Raw genomic sequence first — 25089 nt, 5'->3', positions numbered from 1 at the left:
AATAGCTAGCTCTGGGAAAAAGTTCCAAGAGAATAGTCTAAAAAAAATACAGCCTTTGCAGAGTTATCTTGAAAAAAAAAAAAGGAAACATCCTTCGAATGTACCTGACATAAGAGATGTAGGACATCCACTGGAGATAAGCAGGAATGGTATCAAAACTGACAAAGAAGCCTGAGAAGAGAAGAACTGGGATTGCTGTAACAGGACCAACAAATGTTGCCACCTTAAAAAACAAAACAATTTTTTAAAATTAACAAATCAAACTTTGAATAAAACTTTTATGAGAATCATATTGTTTTAGTGTTTTAAAAAAACTGTTTTAGTGACATGTGGTATGGATCGCAAAAATATAATGAGTACAGTTCAGTTCCAGCTGCCAATACATCATTCCCCAACCTTTGGCTATCCTGGGTGCAAAGAATGGAATTGGAAATCCCAAGGAAATCCCCTGGAGAACATCAGGCTAAGCCAGCCTCACCAAAGAAAGATACAGAAGATCACATAAAGCAGAAGAGACCTGAAGTGAGGTGGATGCTGCTCCAATCAGAAGTCCAAGGGACTGAGCCACAAGGGATGTCATAGTCCCCAGGGCTGCAAACAGGAGAAATCGCAGAGCATCAGAGGGCTGCGCTGTCATCCAGTACACAATGCTGCAGTAAGCCACAGGAAACATAATCTGTAGTAGACAAATAACAGAATATGGTGCTCTGTTAAGTCAAAAGCAGAGGAACGAGTTATAGCCCTATTTAACATCAAGAAAATAAAGTGAAAGAGAGAGATGGGTCTTTGTCTTTATGAGCTGAATTATATTTTTAAATTCCTGTATCTATCCACGTATATGAGAAGTCAGATACTATACTACTTTTCCTACTTCTTATCAGATGAGTTATGTCCTATTAGGATTTTTTCGGAGGAATGCTCTAGTTCAGTGATCCCCAACCTTTTTTACGCCGCGGCCCGGTACCGGCATCAGCTGGGTGCCGCGGCCCGGTACTGGCATCAGCTGGGCGCCGCCATCTTTTTTTGATGAAAAAGTGCTTCCGGTGACCTCACCGGAAGCACTTTTTCATCAAAATAGGCGGCAGCTGGTGAGCTTTCCGGTAGAAATGGCTTTCTACCGGAAAAGCTCAGAAGCACTGGCGCCACCATCTTTTTGATGAAAGCGTGCTTCCGGTGAGCTTTCTACCGGAAAAGCTCACCGGAAGCACTAGCGCCGCCATCTTTTTTTGAAACGTGCTTCCGGTGAGCTTTCTACCGGAAAAGCTCACCGGAAGCACTTTTCATAAAAAAGATGGTGGCGCCCAGCAAGCCAGCGGCCCGGTAGGACCTGTTCCGCGGACCAGTACCGGTCCGTGGACCAGTGGTTGGGGACCCCTGCTCTAGTTTATGAAATGGTTGGCACGTACATGTAGATGGGGACCACTGGAGCAGCTTCAGAAGCAGACACCAGCCTTGGGAAAAATACAGCTACTTTGATAATTTGAAGAGTGTTTTCTTTGCCCAGGCATATAGAATGAAACATAATATTTTAAATGCTCGACACATGCCTAAAGTTTTATTTATTACTTATTTCTTCAATTTATATGCAACTTGTCTCCCCGATAAGGCAACTCAGGGCAGCTTACAGATTTAACCTAATTGCAACTCAAATATAGGTGGTTTATCTTTTCCCTTAAATTTGGCACTGGAATACTGGAAACTAATTCATGAGACCATCCATCTCTGACTTAAATTTCATTTCTTGGCATAATTCTAAAATGCGATTTGGGCATCCCATTTTCCATTGTATAATAAAAAGAAAGCATTTACAACTGGTTGTACACCATATAGCATATATTTATATGCTATAATATATATCCTTTATAATAGGATGTGTAGCTGTATTAATTCATATTCCTGATAAAATGACATATTGCATTTTGCAAACCACATAAGAAAATTTCATTTGATCACTACTTTTATCTAACTTCCTGTCCTAAAATAATGATAAGGTGCAGAGAAAGATTTACCTGAAAAGGGACATCAGCCATAGTTTTAGCCAAGTAATAAGCCTTCAAGCTGTACCAATAATTCAGATGTTCTCTAAGAAATACTCCCATCTCAAGAGGAACTATATAGAAAAATAAAAGTAGCACTTGAAATACATAGAATCAAAAGTAATTCCAGAAATTAATGCTTAGATGCTGTCCTGAATATCTTACATTTGTCTTGTCATACGTAGCCTCTCCTTCATTTGAAAATGTATGATTTGAATGTGCTTATTCATTAATATATTTTATAGAAAAGCCATGACTGTTTTATTTATATGAATATATAATTCTGAAAAATGCAGATCTTCACAAATTATTTTTTCAAAAGTGTAATGCATTGTTTTAGATATTTCAGGAAATTCTTTCCCTAATATATTATGCAAGAAAATTCAGTTGTTGGAGATTTTTTTTTTAATTTTCCAGTTTTTTAAACTGCCATATATTGAACCAATAACAACCTCTATTGAATTAAGCATAATTAACCACAAAATATAAGTTAAGCAGCTGATTTCAAGCTTGGCTCTTGGAATAACTCCTGAAGAGGATATGATTACTCCAAAGATATATAAGATCAATGATTCCTGGTGGGAACCCATCCTGACTAGACTCTTTCAGAAATAGGTAAAACGTACTGGATTTTATACCTCCCCATTGGAAACAAATTATAGTACACCTAATCTTTAAGAAGGGCAACTGCCAGGAACTTGCCAATTATTGTTAGTCTGCTAGATATTTCTTCTAAGCTGTATATCAAACATCTTCTGAATAAATTAGATGTTTGGGAGGCAGGGTTTCAAAAAAGACATAGCAGGCTAGATTACTGTACCACTTTGAAGGTGCTTGTTCAGAACTATACCAGTGGGCATATAAAACAACTCTATGTTGCTTTTACTGATCCCTCTGCCTTTTATTCCATTGACAGGTATTGATTATGGGAGAAACTAGCTAGAACAGATATCAATAAGCATCTTCTTAAACTAATGATTGGATTACAGCTTGAATAAGAACAGGCCCACAAGGGTTCTTGCTAGACTCTATGTCAGGGGTGTCCAACCTTGGCAACTTTAAGACTTGTGGACTTCAACTTCCAGAATTCTGGAAGTTGAAGTCCACAAGTCTTAAAGTTGCCAAGGTTGGACACCCCTGCTCTATGTTATTGGAAAGTGGAGTTAAACAGGGCTGTTTACTTGCTCCTTTCTTATTTAACTTCCGTATTAATGATATTACAATGGTCATGAAGTCACAAAGTATTTTCTCCCTTTTATTTAATGGATGGAAAATGTCGCTATTAATGTATGCTGATGACATGGCTCTTACTTTCCATATTGAAACTGGCTTTAGCAGATTACTGACCAGCCTTGTTGTAAAAGGGAGAAAATGGAAGATAAATTATAATAAAACAAAGATACTGTAGTAGTTTTTGGCAAAAGTAAAAGTGAATACAGATGGACAAGGGCACCCACTTGACTACTGGAAGATTATTTTCTTTGAAATGATAAGTATTTGATACCCTTTATACATGATTGTACATTGTTGGTTGATCAAACAGATTGTTTGATAAACACAACTGCAGGTCTCCCATCCTCCACCTTGGAGCAGCTGTTGGGACTTTAAATAATCAAACCCTAAAGTGAAAAGACGTTTTCTCTCTTAGCTGCACAGATTTAGCAATGAAGGACAAGATTAGGTTGGAAGACTAGATCTCTTTCAGCTGCTGAATTCACTTACCTTATAGTAAACAAAAAGGATTAGGATGAAAGGTGCTAAAACCAGACTAGCTGATTAACTGGAGGAAAGGGAAATAAATGGTCAGAGAGTGGGAAGAGTTTCAGCTGATAAACAAACTTCCTTTCATTGTTCTCATGTTTGTTGGTGAAAGAGTGCTAGCCAAAGTGGTAGATTTAAGATATTTCTCCTGAATCTTGATTGGGAATCTGATTATAAGGGTTGTTTTTAACACTCTACATCAGGGGTGTTAAACTCATGTCGTCACAGCAGTATCATGTAACATATCAGGACTTCCCCCCCCTTTGCTAAACTGGGTGGGGGCGTGGCCAGCACGTGACGCATCCAGCCCGTGGGCCGTGAGTTTGACAGCCCTGCTCTACATTCTGCAGTCTAATCTGCCTACACCCAAGTCATATATAAGAAGGCAGTGATGATAATGGTGATGATAATGTATGCACCGCCGTAAGCTCAGTACAGCCTTTTTTCTATGGCCCCAAAATGCTGCTCAGCCCTTGTGCGTGTTTATGCATGTATGCATAAAACAACTACACGGAGTTTTGCTAGTATTACTGAAACCTGTTGTGGCCCACCAGACGCGGACAGTGAGGAGGTTGGGGAGAATAGGCCAATCCTGGAGTCTGGGGAAGGCTCTGACAAGTGCTCTGTGTCGGAGGCAGAGATGGGGCCAGGGCCGTCTGACAGTTATCAGCTGCCTTTGGAGTTGGAGATCAGTGTACAGAAGAACAGCTGGAGCCTGTCCCCAGTGTGCGCATGCACAGAGCTGCCAGGAGAAGGGACGGTGAATGGCCCCTCCCATAGGTAATAAACGGGAGCAAAGGGGGAGTGGTGTTTGCAGGAGACAATTAGTTCAATTCATTAGGGTGAAGATCTGTTCCTGATTTCTTGCCAGGTAATTGCTGCTATAATCAGCCTGGCAACTCTCCAAGCCTGATAAAGGTCTGTAGTTGTGAAATCTCATGAAAGACTGTTTGAGGAATTCACTGTAACCTAAACAAAAGGGATTTTATCAGAATGAGGAATCTGCTTCATAATTTTGGGAAGCCTAGGTCAGAACAAAACCATCTAATAGGTGGCTTATCAAACTATTAGCATATTGGCAACCTTCCACCACTGCTGTCATATGAACAGTTACAGCTTCTCTTGTGATTCCCTGCCAATGAAAACAAAGTCTAGGATGTTTGGGAATTGAAGTTCAGGATATTTGAGAAGCAGCTGATTAAAGAAGCCTAGTCAGCTGTGTCATACTGGTTACTCACATGTAAGGACTGTTGGCATGAGAGCAGCAAACATAAGGAACAACATTGAAAAAAAGAGGAAGCCAGAATTGCTTAGGACTTTCTTTGCTTCATTTCCAATCCCCAAATACAGCAAGCCTATCAGAAGTCCAATTCCAATGTGAGAGGTTACCCTCAGATGTGTCAGGACCTGTCAGGGAGAAAAATTACCTTTGAGCTAATAATATTTTTGACTTAGCAACTCCTATAGCATGCTAACATCTATACATATGCACACACACTGAATGACAAACAGGATGATGCCTCTGTATAGCATAGAAGTGAGGATGCAAATAATTTTGTAAAAACAATGTGATTTTTGTACTAGCCTAACCTAAGAGGCTTCTTATATGTAATGCTTCCAGTTAATGGTTCCAGTTAGTGAAAAATTAAACTATCTTCATAAATTTTCCAGTGTGAAAAAAAAAGGAATAAGTTTGCAGTAACAATCAAATGTAAGACAAAAGTGAGGGACTGGTGGGAAGACAAAAAAACAAGAAAATATACTTGGGAAGAAAATACAGGGCTGGGCAAAGATTTTTTTTTGCTACAGTTCACTTTATAATTTTAATTCCATATATTTCCAGTATTTTGTATTCATTAAGGTTGATAGGGATGTGCTAGAAGGGAGCAAAACTGAAGACCTCTGCTAAGAGCATGGATGAAGCTACAGAGGTGGTAGGTCAAAGCAGATGGGGGGGGGGCGGAAACCCCAGAGACTTAAATACTAATAATGTGTTTAGTATTATTTAAAGCATGTTATACATCCATATAAAGTTTTATATCCTTAGTTCCCTTTACATCTCTTGACTTTTGAAACATGATTAAATTATGCAACACTAAAAGAATCAAACCTATCTTTCTTTTATTTTATGCACTTAATATTAATAATATGGCTTCATAGATCAAAACAGATAACTTACAATGCACTTTTCTTTCTTATACTTAAAATCTGAGCCTTACCGAATCCCTCATTATACTGAGAAAAGTTCTTTTAAACAGAATGCAAAACTGAGTAAGACAGCTGGCTGAGAAGCTATGACAGCCTTCCATGGATGAAGAATCCTGGTGCAAAACACAAGTGGAAAAGAAATTTTTGGTTTGTATTGTTTCTCGGGTTTCAACACCAATATAAATGAACATAACTTTGATTCTACAAATTTGCTGTCTAGCATTTAAGTAAGCATTATATTAAAATCAAAATTTGGTTTGTTGCAGTTGGTTTCTATTGAAGGGCAAAATATTAAAAAAAAAATTGCTGGCTGGGTTACTTTTGGGACAGTTAAAGTCATCCACTGATTTTAAAATATATAAGCAAAATGCCAAAAAAAAAGGCCAGGAAAATAACCAAGTGCAGCCAGATCAGAGAAACATCCACAATGCTGGCAGAAAATCAGGTCAGACTAAGCTAGATCTACATTTGTACCAGCTGACGTCGCAGAAGGCAGAAAACCAATGTAAACTATTTCCAACATGCAGAATCTAAGAGAAACTCCCCCCCTTCTGGGCTGCAGCAGTGATGTTTGACCTGGATTCAGTGCACAGACAAATAATTTAGCTCGGTGAAGCATTGGCCATTGGAATGCATTGCTTACTATCAGACCTGATTTTAGTGGAACCTAAATTGAAAGAATGTCTGACATGTCTGACTCAAATTTACAGTTTTAAGAGAGAAAAATCTGTTGAATCAGATTTAAGATCTGGCCAACTAATCTTTAACTTTCTAAACAGAACTCAACCATTTGATTTGAATTTAAAACAGTTCTTTTTTGAGATATAGCTCCTTCAACAAAACTAATGAGGAACACTAAACATAGACTTCACCACTAACAATGAGTGATATATTAATCCATGCATGAGAAATTCTTTCTTAGTCTTCCTCAGACTTGATTTCTCTTCTGTTCCAGGTGAGAAAGATGTTTCAGAGAAACATGCAAATACTTTGAATAAAATACACTGCTCAAAAAAATAAAGGGAACACAAAAATAAGACATCCTAGATCTGAATGAATGAAACATTCTTATTAAATACTTTGTTCATTACATAGCTGAATGTGCTGACAACAAAATCACACAAAAATTATCAATGGAAATCAAATTTAGCAACCCATGGAGGTCTGGATTTGGAGTTACACTCAAAATTAAAGTGGAAAAAAACACTACAGGCTGATCCAACTTTGATGTAATGTCCTTAAAACATGTCAAAATGAGGCTCAGTAGTGTGTGTGGCCTCCACGTGCCTGTATGACCTCCCTACAACACCTGGGCATGCTCCTGATGAGGTGGCGGATGGTCTCCTGAGGGATCTCCTCCCACACCTGGACTAAAGCATCCCCCAACTCCTGGACAGTCTGTGGTGCAACGTGGCGTTGGTGGATGGAGCGAGACATGATATCCCAGATGTGCTCAATTGGATTCAGGTCTGGGGAACGGGCGGGCCAGTCCATAGCATCAATGCCTTCGTCTTGCAGGAACTGCTGACACACTCCAGCCACATGAGGTCTAGCATTGTCTTGCATTAGGAGGAATCCACGGCCAACCGCACCAGCATATGGTCTCACAAGGGGTCTGAGGATCTCATCTCGGTACCTAATGGCAGTCAGGCTACCTCTGGCAAGCACATGGAGGGCTGTGCGGCCCCCTAAAGAAATGCCATCCCACACCATTACTGACCCACTGCCAAACCGGTCATGCTGGAGGATGTTGCAGGCAGCAGAACATTCTCCACAGCGTCTCCAGACCCTGTCACGTCTGTCACATGTGCTCAGTGTGAACCTGCTTTCATCTGTGAAGAGCACAGGGCGCCAGTGGTAAATTTGCCAATCTTGGTGTTCTCTGGCAAATGCCGAACATCCTGCACAGTGTTGGGCTGTAAGCACAACCCCCACCTGTGGACGTCGGGCCCTCATACCACCCTCATGGAGTCTGTTTCTGACCGTTTGAGCAGCTACATGCATATTTGTGGCCCACTGGAGATCATTTTGCAGGGCTCTGGCAGTGCTCCTCCTGTCCCTCCTTGCACAAAGGCGGAGGTAGCGGTCCTGATGCTGGGTTGTTGCCCTCCTACAGCCTCCTCCACATCTCCTGATGTACTGGCCTGTTTCCTGGTAGCGCCTCCATGCTCTGCACACTACGCTGACAGACACAGCAAACCTTCTTGCCACAGCTCGCATTGATGTGCCATCCTGGATGAGCTGCACTACCTGAGCCACTTGTGTGGGTTGTAGACTCTGTCTCATGCTACCAGTAGAGTGAAAGCACCACCAGCATTCAAAAGTGACAGAAAGCCAGAAAGCATAGGAACTGAGAAGTGGTCTGTAGTCACCACCTGCAGAACCACTCCTTTATTGGGGATGTCTTGCTAACTGCCTATGCTTTCCACCTGCTGTCTATTCCATTTGCACAACAGCATGTGAAATTGATCGTCAATCAGTGTTGCTACCTAAATGGACAGCTTGATTTCACAGAAGTGTGATTGACTTGGAGTTACATTGTGTTGTTTAAGTGTTCCCTTTATTTTTATGAGCAGTGTACTTTACATGATATTAAGATTCAGCACATTAGAATTTTACACTTAAAAATAACTCGGACATTTACATCAACTATAATCTTTACCTGTCACTTCATGTTTTACCAAACTTGAATGGGCAGAAAAAAAATGAATTTAAACTCAGTATTACTATTACAGGTTGAATTTCAGACATGAACCTATTCTGGATGGACTGGAATTCCCAGTTGAAGAACAGGTTGGCAGTCTATGGATGCTCCTTTCATGCTGAACAGTCACATGATATCTATGGCCTGGGATTCTTTTTACCATACTGATTGTTAAATCAAATGCACTTCAAATTAGTAACAAGAAGAAAGATTTCAAATTAGTAACACATATCCTAGTAGTTGCAAAATTGGACTATTACAAAACATTCATTGTGAGGTCAATCTTGAACATAGTCTTAAATTGCAGATGGGCCAGAATTTGGCATTATAATGTGGGGAATTTATTTCTACAAGAAAAAGTAACACTGGTTGTTGATTGTTTTCTGAGCCCAGTTCAAAGTGCTCATGTTGGCATATAAAACTTTTTGGACAAAATTACCTGAGAAACACCCCTGCATGATGGGGTTTTTATTGTGTAACTATCTGCTGAGCCAGGTTCATTTTCTATTACAGTTTAAATAATTCAATAATAATGCTCAATAAACGGATAAAAATACCAAATCCAGTATAAACATCTGTGTTGCTATGTGATTAATCAAAATAATAATGCATTTATTAAGCTTATATGTCACACAACACCCAGCTGAAGGAAGCACTTAAAACTAAAGAACTCAAAGAGTTCTCAAAGTGGCTGACTTGATTTCCTTTACTTTGAATTACCTCCTCTGATGGTTTGTGCCATAAAAAAGGGTTAAGTTCATTTTCTCCTCCAGAGTTTCTCTTGTAATCTGAATCACACATTCCCTCTTGCACAGCTCTTACAAGCCTGCTATTCTGATCTCCATATTCACCAGATGCGACCTCCATCACTAAACAGATAGAAAAAACTATTTAATCCTACTATATAGTAGAATAAAAGCCAGATACATGAAGCATTATTCCTTGCTGTCAGGTATGCATAAAATTGTGGAGTTTGCCAACCATCAAGACAAAGTGCAGCAGGATCTACAGAATTTTCCATTTTCATCAGCATGCGAATAACGCATTGCAAAGTTGTGCCACAAACCTCAACTACCGTGTTTCTCATATAATAAGGCTGGGTCTTATTTTTTTTTGAGCCCCGAAAAAATAGCTAGGCCGTCTTTTCAGGGGTGACTTAATTCCCCCCCTTGCATCTTCGGGCGGGTGGGCAGCGATGGCTTGGATGTTAACCTCGGCGTTGGTGGGGCACTTCATATCAGGGTCAATGCAGGCAGCACCATATCCGGGTGTGCAACAAAAGTACTTCCTAACGGCAAGCCCTCCCACCATCCCCCCCCCCCCATTTCGCATGTTTTAATATAGGCCTTAATTTGGGGGGAGGGGCTTAATTTCATTTCATGCCTATAAAACATGCTGGGACTTGCTATTGGGGGAGGCCATATTGTTGGAGAAACAGGGTATTTGGGCCATACAAGGGACAGGTTGCATTGTGAAGCGGTGACTAATACCCATTGGAATGTTAAAGATAGGAAACTGAGTTCCAGCTTATGTTCCAGCTCTCTCGTGGGTGCTGCTCCGGCTGCTGCCTCCAGAAAACAAAACCTCTGTAACTGCAGAGGTCTCCTTGTACAATACTCTGCCGCAGCTTCGGAGCAAACCTGTGCCTTCCCTGCACAGGATTGCAAGAATTGAGGCTCTGAAGCCATGGAGGGAGCATTTTTGGATGTGCATCTGTGCAGGGCTCCTCTTTAAAAGGATGGTGTGCAGGAAATCTGCCCCCCCCACACACACACACAGGTAGTCCTTTCAAAGAGGAGTTTCACCACGACAAGGAGGTGGCTGAAGGGAGCGTTTGCATTGGGTTGGGTTTTCTTCACGAGAGGGATAATCTGGGGAGCGAGAGATATCATATCCCAGGATTGCAATGCTGAAGGCTTGGCAGGAAAATGGGGAGGAGGATTTTTCTGCCTGTCCTCCTTTTCTCAGTCTATGCTGCCCCACACAGAGCTGATAAGAGAGCTGCAATGCCCGCTAGGGCCCAAAGAGTGCCGGGCTCAATGCCAGCAGCCTGGAGCCTGCCGCAGATGAGAGAGAGAGATCCAATGCAACCTCCAAGGGTTGGCGGCAATGTTCTCGTTCTCTCTCTCGTTCTCTCTCTCTCTCTCTCTCTCTCTCTCTCACACACACACACACACACACACACACACACACACACAAAACAGAGGTCCCTCATCCCCTGATGGCAGCCAAATCCATTCACTAACCTGCTTTCCAGCTCCGTTCTCCACTGCGTGTGTAGGGCAAGAAGCCTGTGGGACTATGGTAAAAAATATAGTTGAGATCTTCCAACTTTGCGAGTTTTTTTTTTTTCATGAGAAGTTGGAAGGTCCGAACTACAGTATTATTTTTTTTAACCATAGTCCCACAGACTTCTTGGGATATGGGTGCCTTGGAGGGTATGTGTGTGTATGAGCTAGTGGTCACAAACTAACCTTGAATGAATGTAAATTGTTCAAATGATATAATTAACATGAAAGTTTAGGGGTACAGCTACCAGTATAATCCTGAAATCTAATATGTATTCATTTGTTATGGGCATATTATAGGAGAGTTTGTGAAAAGCAGGTAACTATGCAGAGGAAACAAAGTTAAAAAACTGCAGAATTCCTGAAATTGTTTAAAATGATTTTAAAAATTAAGGCTGATCAACACATTTAAACATGGACTCTATTTCAATGTTCATGCAGAATGATAGCTTTAATAATCAAAATTACTACAAATTTTTTTTAAAGCACACTTCAGTATGGTGTTCTTTACTCCATAAGAACACTTCCAAAGTAAAATATTTGAAAAGAAATGTCATGAACATTTGACTTTCCTAATGAAATTCTATTTTCAGTATGTAAAGTTGTAAAGTATACCCATCAATTAATGTAAAGTGATTGTGGCTGCCATATCCTCTGGAATGTATGCTTATTTCCAATATGAATATCAAATTATCCCCCAAATCAAGCGTGCCTTGACCTTCTGTATTTTTAATCATAAAAGAGAAGGAAAACATTCAGCAAATACAGCTCAGTTGTATTTTACTTGCTCTTACTTTTATTTCAAAGGGTTGGTTTTTTTAAATGAACTAGATCTGGCAATTTTAGCTACCATTAGAGGATATAAGATATCAATAAATAGATACCATATAATTATATAAATATATATATATATATATATATATATATATATATATATATATATATATATATATATATACACACACACACACACACACACACACACACACACACACACATATACATATACATACACACACATACACACACACACACACACACACACACAAATTCAGTATCATTCCCAAAAGCTTGTGAAAGAAAGTGAGAACCTCCATCATTTTGCTCACCAAAATCTGCTGGATTGTGATATGTTGGACAATTTAAACCCAAATCTCTCAAATAAGGGACTAAATTTAATACTTTTCCACGGTAAATGCATTGCCCTTGGCTCAAGACGTAGAGCTGAAATAAAGAAAAACAAGAAATGATGAAGAATACTCCTGTCTAGCTTCAGAATTATGATATGCAATCTTATTACAAAAATATTATTTAAGTTAAAGGAGAGACACTGACATAGTTAAATCTCCACGATGTTAATGTACTTACTAAGAACCAATAAGATTTTACAGTATATAATATCTGTTTCCAGGTTTAACTACTGGAAGATATTTTTTGATTTTAATTTATTAATCTCTCTCCTCATATACATAAAAAGCATTTATTTTTCTCATACCCAGCCTTGTTGTACAACATTTTCATTTCAACATTTTTCTCGGGTGTAGCTTTAAATTAGCCCTAAACTTTAACTAACAAAATTATTTGTTACATATGTTAGTATGCATGCACACTAGGGCTAATTCAGATCTAATTTCTAATCCCATTTTTCTCATCACAAATTTCCTAAATACACAACGTCTTCAATTTCTCAACAATTTCCTAATTCCATTATATTATATTTAATGGCTGACAAATTTCAATATGTTAAATACTTTTTTCTTATTACAAATGGATTACTAATTTTGGTATGAATTGTTAAACTATAATTGTTAAACTTATTGGCAATCTATTCCAAAGACTTATTCACCTCACAGATATGTTTGCCCTGTCTTCACAGATCTACATTCAGTCACCTTAATGAAGAGTTATGATATGTCTGATTTATCTCAATAAACAGATTGAATGAACAGCAGTTATTGTCATCAAGCAAAGAAGTCATTCTGCTCATTTGAAGAAAACCATCCATCAAAATAAAGGATGTCTTAATTACATCTGCATAAACCTATTACATATCATATGTGGAACATAATAAAGTCCAAAGTCTGAGAAAGGTTGAGTGAGAGTTAAAAAGCTGCATGAGTGGAAATGTGGGTGAACTTAGCAATATCTCGTGTTGTATTCCTGTGTGAACTTAGCAATATCTCGTGTTTTATTCCTGTGCTAAACATTAGGACTGGTAGATCTTCAAGGTAGCACTTCTCTTTCTTGATATCTGACCAAAGCAACCCTTTCAAACCTCCTCTCCCTTATGAAATGAAACATCCTCATCAAAATGATATAGCTATTTTCACTCAGCTGCTATGGTTCTGAGATCTGATGAGCAAAGCAGATTGGCCCTGCCTAGATTTTTTTGCAAAGGCAGAATATTGCATCAAAGTGCTGCAGTGGATTTCTATGGGGCAAACCACCTTATTAAAGCAAATTACTTTAATGTTTAGGAATGATTTATATACTCCTAACAAATGCATTTACTACAATGTAAGCATTTTGAAGGAATAGCTGGCAGAGGATAACTTCTCTATACCACTCTGTTCTAACTGATTCCCAAAGAAATTCAACTGCATTGACTCATCCTTTTCTGCAGGTGACCTATTACAGGTTTCCTCTGTGAATGATTGTTAAATATGATGCTAACAAAGGATCTTTTAATAATGAGGAAAGGCCTCATTTTCAAGACCAGGATCCAAGTGGCTATGACACAGTGTGTACATATACATGTCTTTCAGCTCTATGATTCTACCTGATCGAAAAGTTCAAAGAGTTTGGCACTGGGCTGATGGATAGTGCAGATGATGGACCGGCCACCCTGGGCTAAAGCCTTCATGAGGGAGACAACTTGAAAGCAAGATGCACTGTCCAGGCCACTATGGAAAAAATGAAGAAAACACAGTTTGTCCACTTTGTTCTTTTCATATCCAAAACTGATCTTGGAATGAGAAGTTTGAATGAAAGGCAATTTTTACTTATTCCCCCCCACACACACACATTTTAGCTTGTCCTTTACAAGGTTGCTAATACCATATTCTGTGCACCAAAATGTAGCCTTGATTACATCATTTATCAGTGATGTTTATGCTTATTATATATTATTATGCTTATCACATATTATCACGAATCATCACAAAATCTCCAGAACTGTAAAGCCTACAAACTTGAAATTTAGCACATATGTTCCTCTTGATTTCTAGCAAAGGTGGTATTCAGCAGGTTCTGACCAGTTCTGGAGAACCGGTAGAAGAAATTTTGAATAGCTTGGAGAACTGGCAAATACCACTTTTGACTGGAGATTTTACAGTATCCTTCCCCTGCCACGCCCACCAAGCCACGCCCACAGAACCAGTAGTAAAAAAAAATTGAATCCCACCACTGACTTCTAGGTGCTCACTAAGAAAGGATTTTTCGAAATGACCACCAGAGCTTTAGTATTTCGTATATTATTATTAACAGGCTCTGATGCTAAGGAGTTCTACTCCCCCTCCCCACTTGAAAAGAAATCTGTTCCAAATGCAAAACACAAGCAGAGGAGAGGAGTTTCAGTTTCAGAGCACCAACCAGATTTAGTACGGAACAGTTGAGCTAAGCCACACCCAGACTCCTTGCTGTCTCCTTGCTCACACAGCAAATACTGCTTCAGTTTCCAAACAGCCCTCAATCCTCTCACAGACTGACAGTATAATAGCCAGATGAATACCGATGGATGCTGGTCGGCAGAGGCAGAATTGTTTTCCCTTATTTTCCTCCCCCAAAGCTAAGCCCGACCACATGGTTTTGTAGCGAAGCACGGGAATCGAGCTAGTAATATTATATGTGATACATTTTCACATATCTCAGCACATTCTATGTTGGAGTGTCATGAACCCAGAGCAAATTAACCTCTCATTTTGGGAGGTTTTGAAAGGGCTGGCATGTATTCAATTAATCAAAGTTATTTGATAGGAAAGTACTTTTGAGATATTTGAAAAACAGAAATACAGAAAATTCACATGATTCATTTTGTAAAGCAAAAATTATTCAATAAAAACGATGGCCAAGCCTGTAATTATTACAATGCTTCCAGCAACCTCTAGATCACACTAGATTGGGTGCTACCTACTATCTCTGCTTATGCTGGTCCTTTTTGTAGAGGAGAAGCAAAGTCTGGACTATAGCTACCAACATTTTTATTTCCTTGTTTTTTACATTTATTGGGTGCCCTGAGAGCTTCTTGAAAATGTAGGTTTCCCCTTTGCTTTAGAGTTTGTTGCATGGTCGTTTTTTCTATTTTAAAATAGGGAGATTGGCAAGTGACAAGAATATGTCCATGAACCTCCTTGTATTCTCAGTGCCAAATAGTTCGTTGTTGTTGCATCTGCTGTTGTTATTACTAGGGTTGTTTAAAAAAAAACTTGGGACCAACTCATGAAGCCATGGTGATCAATGAATATAGGCTAGCATTTCACAATCCACATACACTGCACTTAATGAAGAGATAAAGGATATATTAACCCAGTAATACATACTGACATTGTAGTTATCTGATAGGAAGGCAAGATTTTATTTTCAAATAATCACTATAAGTGGATAGAGATGCAAACAATTGCAGAGTGTATTCTGAAATATATGGATGTTTCTAGCCTAAGGACTAGCTGTTGCTTGGGAGGACCAGCTATCCTGTAATTTAACCTTTTAAAAATGAAATCTAGTTTCTTTCTTTTTTTCTTAACCATCCAACTACTTATTCTCCTTTACTTTCTCATTCTTTCTTCTTTTTCCCCTTTCTTTCATGCTGTAGCTATTCTACTTTGTCCCATCTCCATCCTGTTTTCCCATTTTGTTTTTGACACCTGCAAGGAAGTGTCTGTTCCTGTGTATGAGAGTTATTTATGTTTGACAGAATGAAAGCTAACATATAAAGATGGAAATCCGTGAATTTTATAACTCAAGTATCTTGTTTTACAGATAATTGAACAATATTGATGATTAATTAAATGCATAGGATTAAGTATGTCAATTTGGTCTTTGATTTTAGCATCAAAATATTTTTTATTTGATTCTGATTTACATGCACATATTTATTGGACTTATTTAGGCAAGTTTCCAGTATTGGTTTCATCTGGTGTTGACAATCCTAGGTTGACAAGGTGAGGAAGTTGAGCATTAAACCAAATTTTTATCTGTATTTTAGTATGTTTTTCTTATCCTCCCTTTGGAGGGAAAGAACGTCTTAAATTCAGGATTATATTCAACTTGATAAAATACATAAATGCACAAAGTGAATTTCCATAGTCAAAGGTCTCTTTTTTCTTTAAATAGATCTGTTTAAAATTTAAAATTAAAACATCAAGAGAATACTTTTAACTTTTTAATACTTTAATATTAAAAATAATAAATGGTTTAAAGCGTATTTGTAATAATTGTCAGCCTTTCACTCGAGAACACAAATTACCTGGTAGGTTCATCAAAAAACATAACTGGTGGGTTGTTCACTAATTCCAAAGCAATCGCAAGACGCTTTCTCTGCCCTCCTGAAAGGCTTCCAGTACGAGTACTGGCACACGACAGCAAACCCAAAGCTGTCAGGATCTCATTCACCTGCGAAGAGGAACAACATAAGGGAAACTTCGGTAATAATTTCTGTAATTGTATTCATATTACAATAGTGATCTCTGAAAACATAAATATCTGAAACTAGGGAAGTGGATAGGTAAATATTTTATTAAAAAATCTAATATGCCAGCTCTAAAGTATTAGGAAGCATATTGTTTAATATTTAGTTAAACATAGTTCAACAGTTTGGAAGTTGCTATTTCTAATTATTGTTAAGGTCGTAAGGAAACAAGACTAAGTAGTCATTGTGGATGAAAACTATGACCCTATTCTACTATTATCCATGTATTATACACTCTGCTAAGGATCTATTTTACATTTATTACAGGCCCCTTTCTCATTTCTCATTTAAAAACCGGATGAAAGATTGGGATTACCAAATTTGGACTGCAAAAATGAATGTCAGAATTTCAGCAAAGCGCCTTTGTATTCCTTTACTTCCATCTTTATCGGCTGAGATATAGTTTAGTCCATGCACATCTTCCACAAATATCCATTTAATTTCTTTCTAAGTAAGTATGTCTGGATCTTCAGCATCTCTCCTAATTTTATCACATAACAACCACCCTACTGAGTCAATTAGGCTGAAAGAGAGTGATGGCCTAAAGTTGCCCACTGAGTTTGATAAATGATAAACTTTGGCTCTCCTGATCTCTTATCACTATACCAGACAGGCTCTCAGGTGAAAAGCATATTTTACCACCAGCTCAAATCCTAAGATCCAGCTGAGAACTCAAATTTCATGTTCAATGAAGAGTTCTCTGTCATTGCACAAATTCTTCTATATGTACATTTCCCATATTTCTTCCATTCAGTCTTTTCAACCTACTGATTTGAATTACATAAGTTCTATGCAAACTGGATATCATTTGCATTCAACATTTCATAAATCTGGTCAAAAAAAGAAAAAAAATATTCTATAAAATCTTCTAAATATACTACTTTTACATGTACAAATAATACTTTCAGATATAAAAAGCATATTGTGTTTTCTTCTAAAAGAAAATAAGTATCACATTTTAAGTCGGAATACAGTAATATACATACCATTTCTCTCCTGCCTTCATCTTTTTCTTGAAGTTTCAGATGGGCAGACACCTGAAATAGTAGAATATTATACTTATTAAGTCAATTTATTTGGGGGGAGGATGTCAGCCATGCAAAGTAACTTACCCAATTCCCATAATACAGTATAGGTCTTTTGAAACTAATGTAGCCGCTTATTTAAAATACATAGCTACCGTGTTTCTCATATAATAAGGCCGGGTCTTATTTTTTTTTGAGCCCCGAAAAAATGGCTAGGCCGTCTTTTCGGGGTGACTTAATTCCCCCCTTGCATCGGGCAGGCGGGCAGTGACGGCTTGGATGTTGACCTCGGCATTGGTGGGGCACTTCATATTGGAGTCAACGCAGGCAGCCCCATATCCGGTGTGCAACAAAAGTACTTCCTAACGGCAAGCCCCCACCATTCCCCCCATTTCGCATGTTTTAATATAGGCCTTAATTTGGGGGGAGGGGCTTAATTTCATTTCATGCCTATAAAACATGCTGGGACTTCCTATTGGGGAAGGCCGTATTGTTGGAGAAACAGGGTATTACTGTATAGAAGCCAGGAAATAAATCCTTAAGAGATGAAATATTATCAATAGTTTCAGTTAGGATCAATATTTGTTAGAGTAATGTGAGAAGCTTGCAGGTTGCCAGATCTGCCATCACATCGCTTCAGCCCTGCTTTGCTTCAATGGCATCCTGCCATAAAAGTGGGGAAGGGAGTAGTAAGGGGATATAGGGAAGGGGAATGACAGGATGACAGGAACCAGAGATGTCAGCCCGGAACAGAGCCTGGCCGATCCAAAGACACAAGCCAAAGCAGAATGTGAACACCCACCAAAGAGGTGCCAAACTTTAGGACTGTTACTGAAACACCCAGTTTGAATGCCATTGGACATTGACGAAAGGACGAAGGGGACCAAGGGCCCAGGAGACGGGAAAAGCACTGGGTTTACAAGGGGAATATTCAGATCTGGCCTTGCTTATACTGTAACACCTTTTGGCTTTATTAAAAGTATATATGTCCTTATAAATGGAGTGGAGGGTCTTTCTCTCTTAAATGCCCAAGCTGGCCTGACACAGATGTTCATGAGGAGGGAAAAAAAATCCATCTTTATCTGAACCATCTCTTCAAGAAACTACTTGGAAACATTTGATCTGAAGATTACACTTTTGTTATTATAATTCTGCTTAGAAAAATAATATTTTCCAAAGCTGTGAATGTATTTATGTATACTACACCACCACCACCAAATATTTTATTTGATTCTGTTGCAGTTCAAGAGAGCTAATCACATAGTTCAAGACCTGCAAGTTTTGGTATATTTTTAAGGTTGGGATACACATATCTTTGTAAGATTTATCTGTTCATTTCAGCATCTGTAACACAATGCTCAAAAAGACCAGATTTTAATTTCAAATTGAATGCTTGCTTAGAAAGGACATATTTGATCAACAATATAGAATCAAGTAATTTTGATTATTTCTGAGACTCCCAGCACGACAGAGAAAATGACGAAGAATTGGATATGCATAGAATACCATGAAAATAGACTGGCTGAAAAATACTCCAAAGTCACAATGAAACACAATGGCTATTTAATACTAGCCACATGCAATGAAAGCAACACCCTTTCTCTTGTCTTTCAAATATAAACAAAATGGATAAACTCATCTTTAGTGTTATAAATATGGGAGAAATAGGATTTTAGCATACAGTGAAATAGAATAGTACAGATAGTGGTAATCTGCCTTGAATGTACTGATTTGGGGCAGCATATAAAAGCTTTAAAATATGCAAGTAAATAGCAGGATTCCAGTTGTTTCTGTATTCACTCTCTGTGAAAGTCCAGATTTTGTGATTTATAATATAGCTTCATAAAAAGTTTTTTGAAACTTGTTCTAGCTCATATATTCCTTTCTTCCAACAAAACTCTGTATATAGCTTACCATTTTATCCTTTCCTCCCTCCCTCCCTCTTTCTTTCTTTTTTCTAATACAAGATTTATCTTCCTGTGAATTGGGGCAGTAATTATATTGTCCATAATTCCTCTTAGCCCTTTTCATGTATGCATCTTATTTCTTTTCATGTTCTTTGATGCGCAATAATTACGGCATAACCCAGGAAGAAGCTGATTCAGAAAAATGAGAACTGTATGTTGTATAGATGTGGTTGCTATTATTAATAACCATACCATCATAGCTTCCTGGACAGTAAGATGTGGAAGCAGCATGTCATCTTGCATAATGTAACAAGACACTTTGCGGAAAGAACGCAAATCACGATGTTGCCCGTTGATGAGAATTTCTCCTTTCATCCCAGTCTCTCTGAAAGCAAGAGAAGAAACAGGCTATTTTTTCCCCATGCCTTTAGATCAGATTAATCAGGCAAACCTGCACATTCAGGTTTTTCACAGTACAAGAGTCAGTTCTTTTTTAGCATCTGCTAGTAAGTATGAAGTGTGAAATAATTATTATCAGAGTCTGAGTCTACAGTTTAAGGGTCATTATGGAAAAGCCCTCCATTCACAAATTATATTTATCAAGTTTGCACAAATGCAACTATCATATGCAAACTAACTCTCCTAATAGCACACAGTGTTGGGTTCACATCTCTGAAGTTCCTGAAAGACTAATACATTTAGGCTGAAAATACCTTCATAATTAAAAGTTAAGTGTATTAAGCCAGAGTTCCCCAACCTTTCCGCCTTTGCTGCAAACAGAGCATGCCTGCATGTACTCACCCATTGCTCACACAAGTGGGGATGTGCGCGCGCACACACACACACACACACACACACACACACAAACAACACATATACTTGCCCATTTCCACAGCCCGGTTACAAACAAGCTCAGTGCCCATTAGTGGGTTGCAGCCCAGAGGTTGGCAACCCCTGTATTAAGCTTCATGGCCAAGAATGGATAATATTTTTTTCCGTATAATTGTTAGAATGGCAGTTTGTGTTGCAAAGGCTGTCCGACAGATCAGAGCTAGGGAGGAGATGCCAGATCAAGTGCTCCTAGAAAGTAAATCATCGCAGAGGAAGTGTCCAAACTGCTTATTTAAAGCAAGAGGTGAAGACCTCCAATCTTTCACCCTGATTCCAGCTATTACACCTCTGGGTTTTTCTTTTTTACACAGAAACCATTGTTAATATTTAAAGCTGACGAAGAAATGCAGCTTGTCCATTAAACATAAATTACCTATATTTTCAAATATATTGTTTTCTCACACAGTAACATCTCGGCAACACACTTAACATCTTGAGAATATTGGTCATAAAAAGATGCCGGTGTTTGTATACTTCCTCACCTGTATCCTGCCAGAAGATTCATAAGTGTCGACTTCCCAGCTCCAGAAGGACCCATAATTGCCACCAGTTCGCCACTACTAAACTTCCCAGAAATTCCTTTCAGCAAAGTCTTGAAACCTATAAAAATGAAAAGGAGGGAGAGAGAGCGCTAAAATTTAGAAAACATGTGTTTCTAAAATAGGTAGGCACCTTGTTAAAGCCATAGACCAGCTCAAAAACAAACCAAACATACAAAAACAGAGTAAAGAAAGCAAGTAAAAGACCACAATGAAACCCATTAATTACAAAACTGGTGTAGTCAAGGTGCAATCCATTTTACAAAACCTAGCTATTTTAATAGGAATAAAATCTTAAACATGTTAAAATAAATAAAATGACATTGATCAGACAGTAGTAGTAATTGTAAATAATATTAGTTATATTTTTTCTTGGCTAATACACCACATTTTTGGACTATAAGATGCACATTAGCTTTAGAGGAGGAAAACAAGAAAAAAAAAATCTGCCTCTGCCTCCCAGCATCCATCTCGTATTCATCTGGCTAGCGTTCTTGCAGCAAACAGAAAACAGCCTAGTCAGCTTCAGCACATTATCGCGGCCTCAGCATATGGATTGTCAGGGCTCCGTGCCATTACGCCTACCACTTGAGCTGAGCTGCTGCCACCGCCGGGGAACGCTGGAGCCTTCGCTGCTGACCAGCTGATTGGTGATTGGATTTGCCTCCTGGAATACCACCAACCAGCTGCTCTAGGCGCTGGGGATCACCACCACTCATTCGCTGCTGCCCATTCATTGCTGCCCGTTTGCCGTCGCCGCAGTACATTCACCACAGCCCGTTGGCCCATTCACCACTGCTGTGGCTCGTTTGCCACTGCCGTGGCCTGTTCTCCGCAGCCCATTCTCCATGGCCCGTTCGCTGCTGTCCATTCGCCAAAGGCCATTCACTGCTGCTGTGGCCTGTTCGCCACAGCCCATTGCCCATTCACCACTATTGCTGCCCATTTGCCATGGCCCGTTTGCCATGGCCATGACCCATTTGCCACAGCCCATTACCCATTCACCACCACTGTGGCCCATTCTCTGCAGCCCGTTTGCTGCTGCCGTGGCCTGTTCTCTGAAGCCCGTTCTCCACCGCTGCCATGGGTTTGCTGTGGGCTGTTCACTGCCGCTGCAGGCTCTTCGCTGCTACCATGGGCTGCTTGCTGCTGCTGCGGGCTCTTCACTGCTGCTTCAGGATGTTTGCCACGGCCCGTTCACCACAGGCCATTCTCCATCAATTGCCATGATCAGTGGCGAATGGTCGGCAGTGATGGTGATAGGCGGTGATGCAGCGGTGATCCTGGCTACCTACAACAGCTGATCGGCACTGCACACACACACACACACCCCACAATATTCGCTCTATAAGATGCACAGACATTTCCATCTACTTTTTTTTGGGGGGGAAGTGCACCTTATAGTCTGAAAAATACAGTAAACATAGATAGAGAGAGACTATATATATATATATATATATATATATATATATATATATATATATATATATTATATGTATATGTATATATATGTATGTATATGTATATGTTATATGTGTGTGTGTGTGTGTTGTGTGTGTATCCATCTCCTGAATTATAGTTCGGGAAAAGACCTGAACATACCTTGACCTACATACCTGTACCCATGAAAATCTACAAACACACACACACACACACACACACACACATAGTGTTCTTATGCTTGATTTTAAGTTAGTTTTATGATTATATGCCACCAAGAGCCACTTATATGAGAGAGAGACTGTAGAATTTGAACAAATTAATTAATCTGATCTAGATATCCTGGAAATCTGATTACCTGGATGTCATTAACTGCAACCAGGCATTTTTGTAGTGGCTTTGGAACTCCTTTACCACCATGATAAAAGTCTTTGTGCATGTTTTTTCTAATATTTTTCTATGATTTTCTAATAAGTTTGTATCAGCTCTAGACTGGTTAAAACAATCTTTCAGTTGTTACAGAAAAAGTTTTTTATTGTAGGCCTAAACATTATGGTGGTCTAGATCAGGGGTGTCAAACTTGATTTCATTGAGGGCCACATAAGGTTTGTGTTTGACCTCGAGGGCGGGGCGGGGCCAGGGGCATGGCCAGTCCTAGAGGGAGACAGAGATAAGCGCACCTTGCCTCCCCACAGCTCTAATTCTTAAAATTTGGGCACGCTGGGGGAATCGGTGCCTGAAGTGAGAGGAGAGCGCGGGCTGAATGGGCGGGGAAAGAGTACTGGACTTTCAGCACTTGTGCGAGGAACCCGGGAACTTAAGCAGCAGCAGCATGTTGCATGCCTCAACAAGCCAGCTGGTGGCCACTGGGGTCTGCAACCAGAGTATATTTTGTCAGCCCAAGGTGGGCGGGAGAGGCTTGGAATGGTATGTAGGAAATCGTCCTGTCTCTGCAGCATCAGCCCACCTGCACCATCCCACCTTGCCATGAGTGACGTTGAATTGGCCATGCCCACTCAGTCATATGACATCCCCCAGCCACACCCACCCAACCAGTCACTAGGAAGAACCAGTTGTTAAATTACTTGAATCCCACCACTGTGTAATTTGATGGAAAAATGTAAAAGGAAAAGGATATGGAATAAATGAGAATATTTGTTTCTGGTAAACACGTTTTTGCATAATCAGTTTTGTAGTACAACAGTAATAGAGTAAGTCCCCCAAGAATTACAGTCTATCATTAAGGAAGAAAAATATTGAGATGAAGAAAATACAGAGAAGAATGAGTTGAAAACCAATTTTTGTGTACTTGAAGATTTAGGAGATTTCTAAAGTGATTTTAGAAAGCTGGATGGCATTTATCAGACAGCATGCTGTGACAGAATTATTTTCTTTTTCATTGTTTTGCATCATTACATTTTCCCTGCCTCTTAATCACAAAGCAAAGTTAGCTGAACAAGCTAAAAAGAAGCACCAGCCCATTGGCTAATAACTGCAAAAGGCACAATCTGCCAGGTTGTCAGAGAGACAGCGCCTTATTTCTTTCAGCAATCAAAATTGTTTGGGAAGTGCAAAACATAAGCATGTAAATATTCCTACTACCACAAAGATATTAACTTCAACACCAATAAACAAACTTGGATGATGATTATTTAGAAGCTTCCTTGATAATTTTAGCAAAGGTTGCATTTTAATTTGGTGAATAGATTCATGTAATGAATACAATAAAGTATCTAGATCTTGAATAGGCATAAAGGCGTTTATATTTAGGATTGTGTATGTGTGCTGTTGGAAGGAAAATCTATCTGGTTCAGTTCCAAGCTGGGTGAAAGACTCTGGAAACATGGAGGTTAACTGGAAAGGAAGTTTATTGAACAGAACCACAAAGATTGTGTGTAGTTCTGGGTCAGCTGAACAACAGGTTGAATGAGTGGATGGATCTTTATAGGTTTCCTGTGACCTTGAAGTTTGCATTGTTCTGGTGTTGTGCAATGAAGGGGCTTGTGTTCTGAAAGGGTGTTGGGCAATTCCTAATTGTGGCTAATGGCTTTTGTCCTGTGTTGGATCTTGGGTGAGGGGCTGCTTCTAATCTACCATTTTGCCTTTGTTAGCTGTCAAACTTTGCTGCACGGAGTTTTGAAATATCCTGTCTTGAATAGGCCTCTGCTGGCAGTATTTGCTTTGCTTATGAATAGTGCCATCTATATAGTTGGCTTCTTCTTTCAATAAGTTCTTTATCTCCTTAAGTGCTAGCACTTCAAATAAAAAAGCAGAAACAAAGAATGATTTCCAGATAGCTTCCAAATCTCAAATGTTCTCGATTTACAATAGTTCATTTGGTGACCATTCAAAGTTACAATGGCCCTGGAAAAAGTTAGTTATGACTATTTTTCACACTTACAATTGTTGCAGCATCCCCATGGATTTATATTTGGGTGCTGGCTCACATGTATGACAGTCGCAGTGTTCCAGGGTCATATGGTTATCTTTTGCGTTCTTCCTGGGAAGCCAGATTTACTTAATAACCTTGTTACTAATTTAATAACTGTAGTGATTCACTTAACAACTATGGCAAAAAATAATTGTAAAATGGGGCAAAGTTCA

The 25089-nt window shown here is 39.1% G+C and overlaps 1 protein-coding gene across 2 annotated transcripts in view; it reads right to left on the bottom strand.

Moving 5' to 3' along the window:
- Nucleotides 1-25089, bottom strand: part of ABCG1 (ATP binding cassette subfamily G member 1) — a 52854-nt gene that overhangs the window by 1194 nt on the left and 26571 nt on the right. For both annotated transcript variants that reach the window (XM_026674004.2, XM_026674005.2), the window contains exons 3-14: nucleotides 20989-21106; nucleotides 19868-20000; nucleotides 17670-17720; nucleotides 16462-16607; nucleotides 13777-13900; nucleotides 12107-12221; nucleotides 9430-9578; nucleotides 6017-6118; nucleotides 5036-5204; nucleotides 2010-2110; nucleotides 518-676; nucleotides 105-223 (exon numbers count right to left, since the gene is read on the bottom strand). In XM_026674004.2, the coding sequence (XP_026529789.1) occupies nucleotides 105-223; nucleotides 518-676; nucleotides 2010-2110; nucleotides 5036-5204; nucleotides 6017-6118; nucleotides 9430-9578; nucleotides 12107-12221; nucleotides 13777-13900; nucleotides 16462-16607; nucleotides 17670-17720; nucleotides 19868-20000; nucleotides 20989-21106 (1486 nt within the window). The remainder of the gene's footprint in view (nucleotides 1-104; nucleotides 224-517; nucleotides 677-2009; nucleotides 2111-5035; nucleotides 5205-6016; nucleotides 6119-9429; nucleotides 9579-12106; nucleotides 12222-13776; nucleotides 13901-16461; nucleotides 16608-17669; nucleotides 17721-19867; nucleotides 20001-20988; nucleotides 21107-25089) is intronic.

The sequence above is a fragment of the Notechis scutatus genome, chromosome 5, assembly GCF_049901735.1.
Source record: "Notechis scutatus isolate UNSWTSFEM ecotype Mainland chromosome 5, rNotScu1.2, whole genome shotgun sequence".
In the NCBI taxonomy this organism is placed as follows: Eukaryota; Metazoa; Chordata; class Lepidosauria; order Squamata; family Elapidae; genus Notechis; species Notechis scutatus.
The sequence above is the reverse complement of the archived record's forward strand: the minus strand, read 5'-3'. Positions and strand labels throughout refer to the sequence as shown.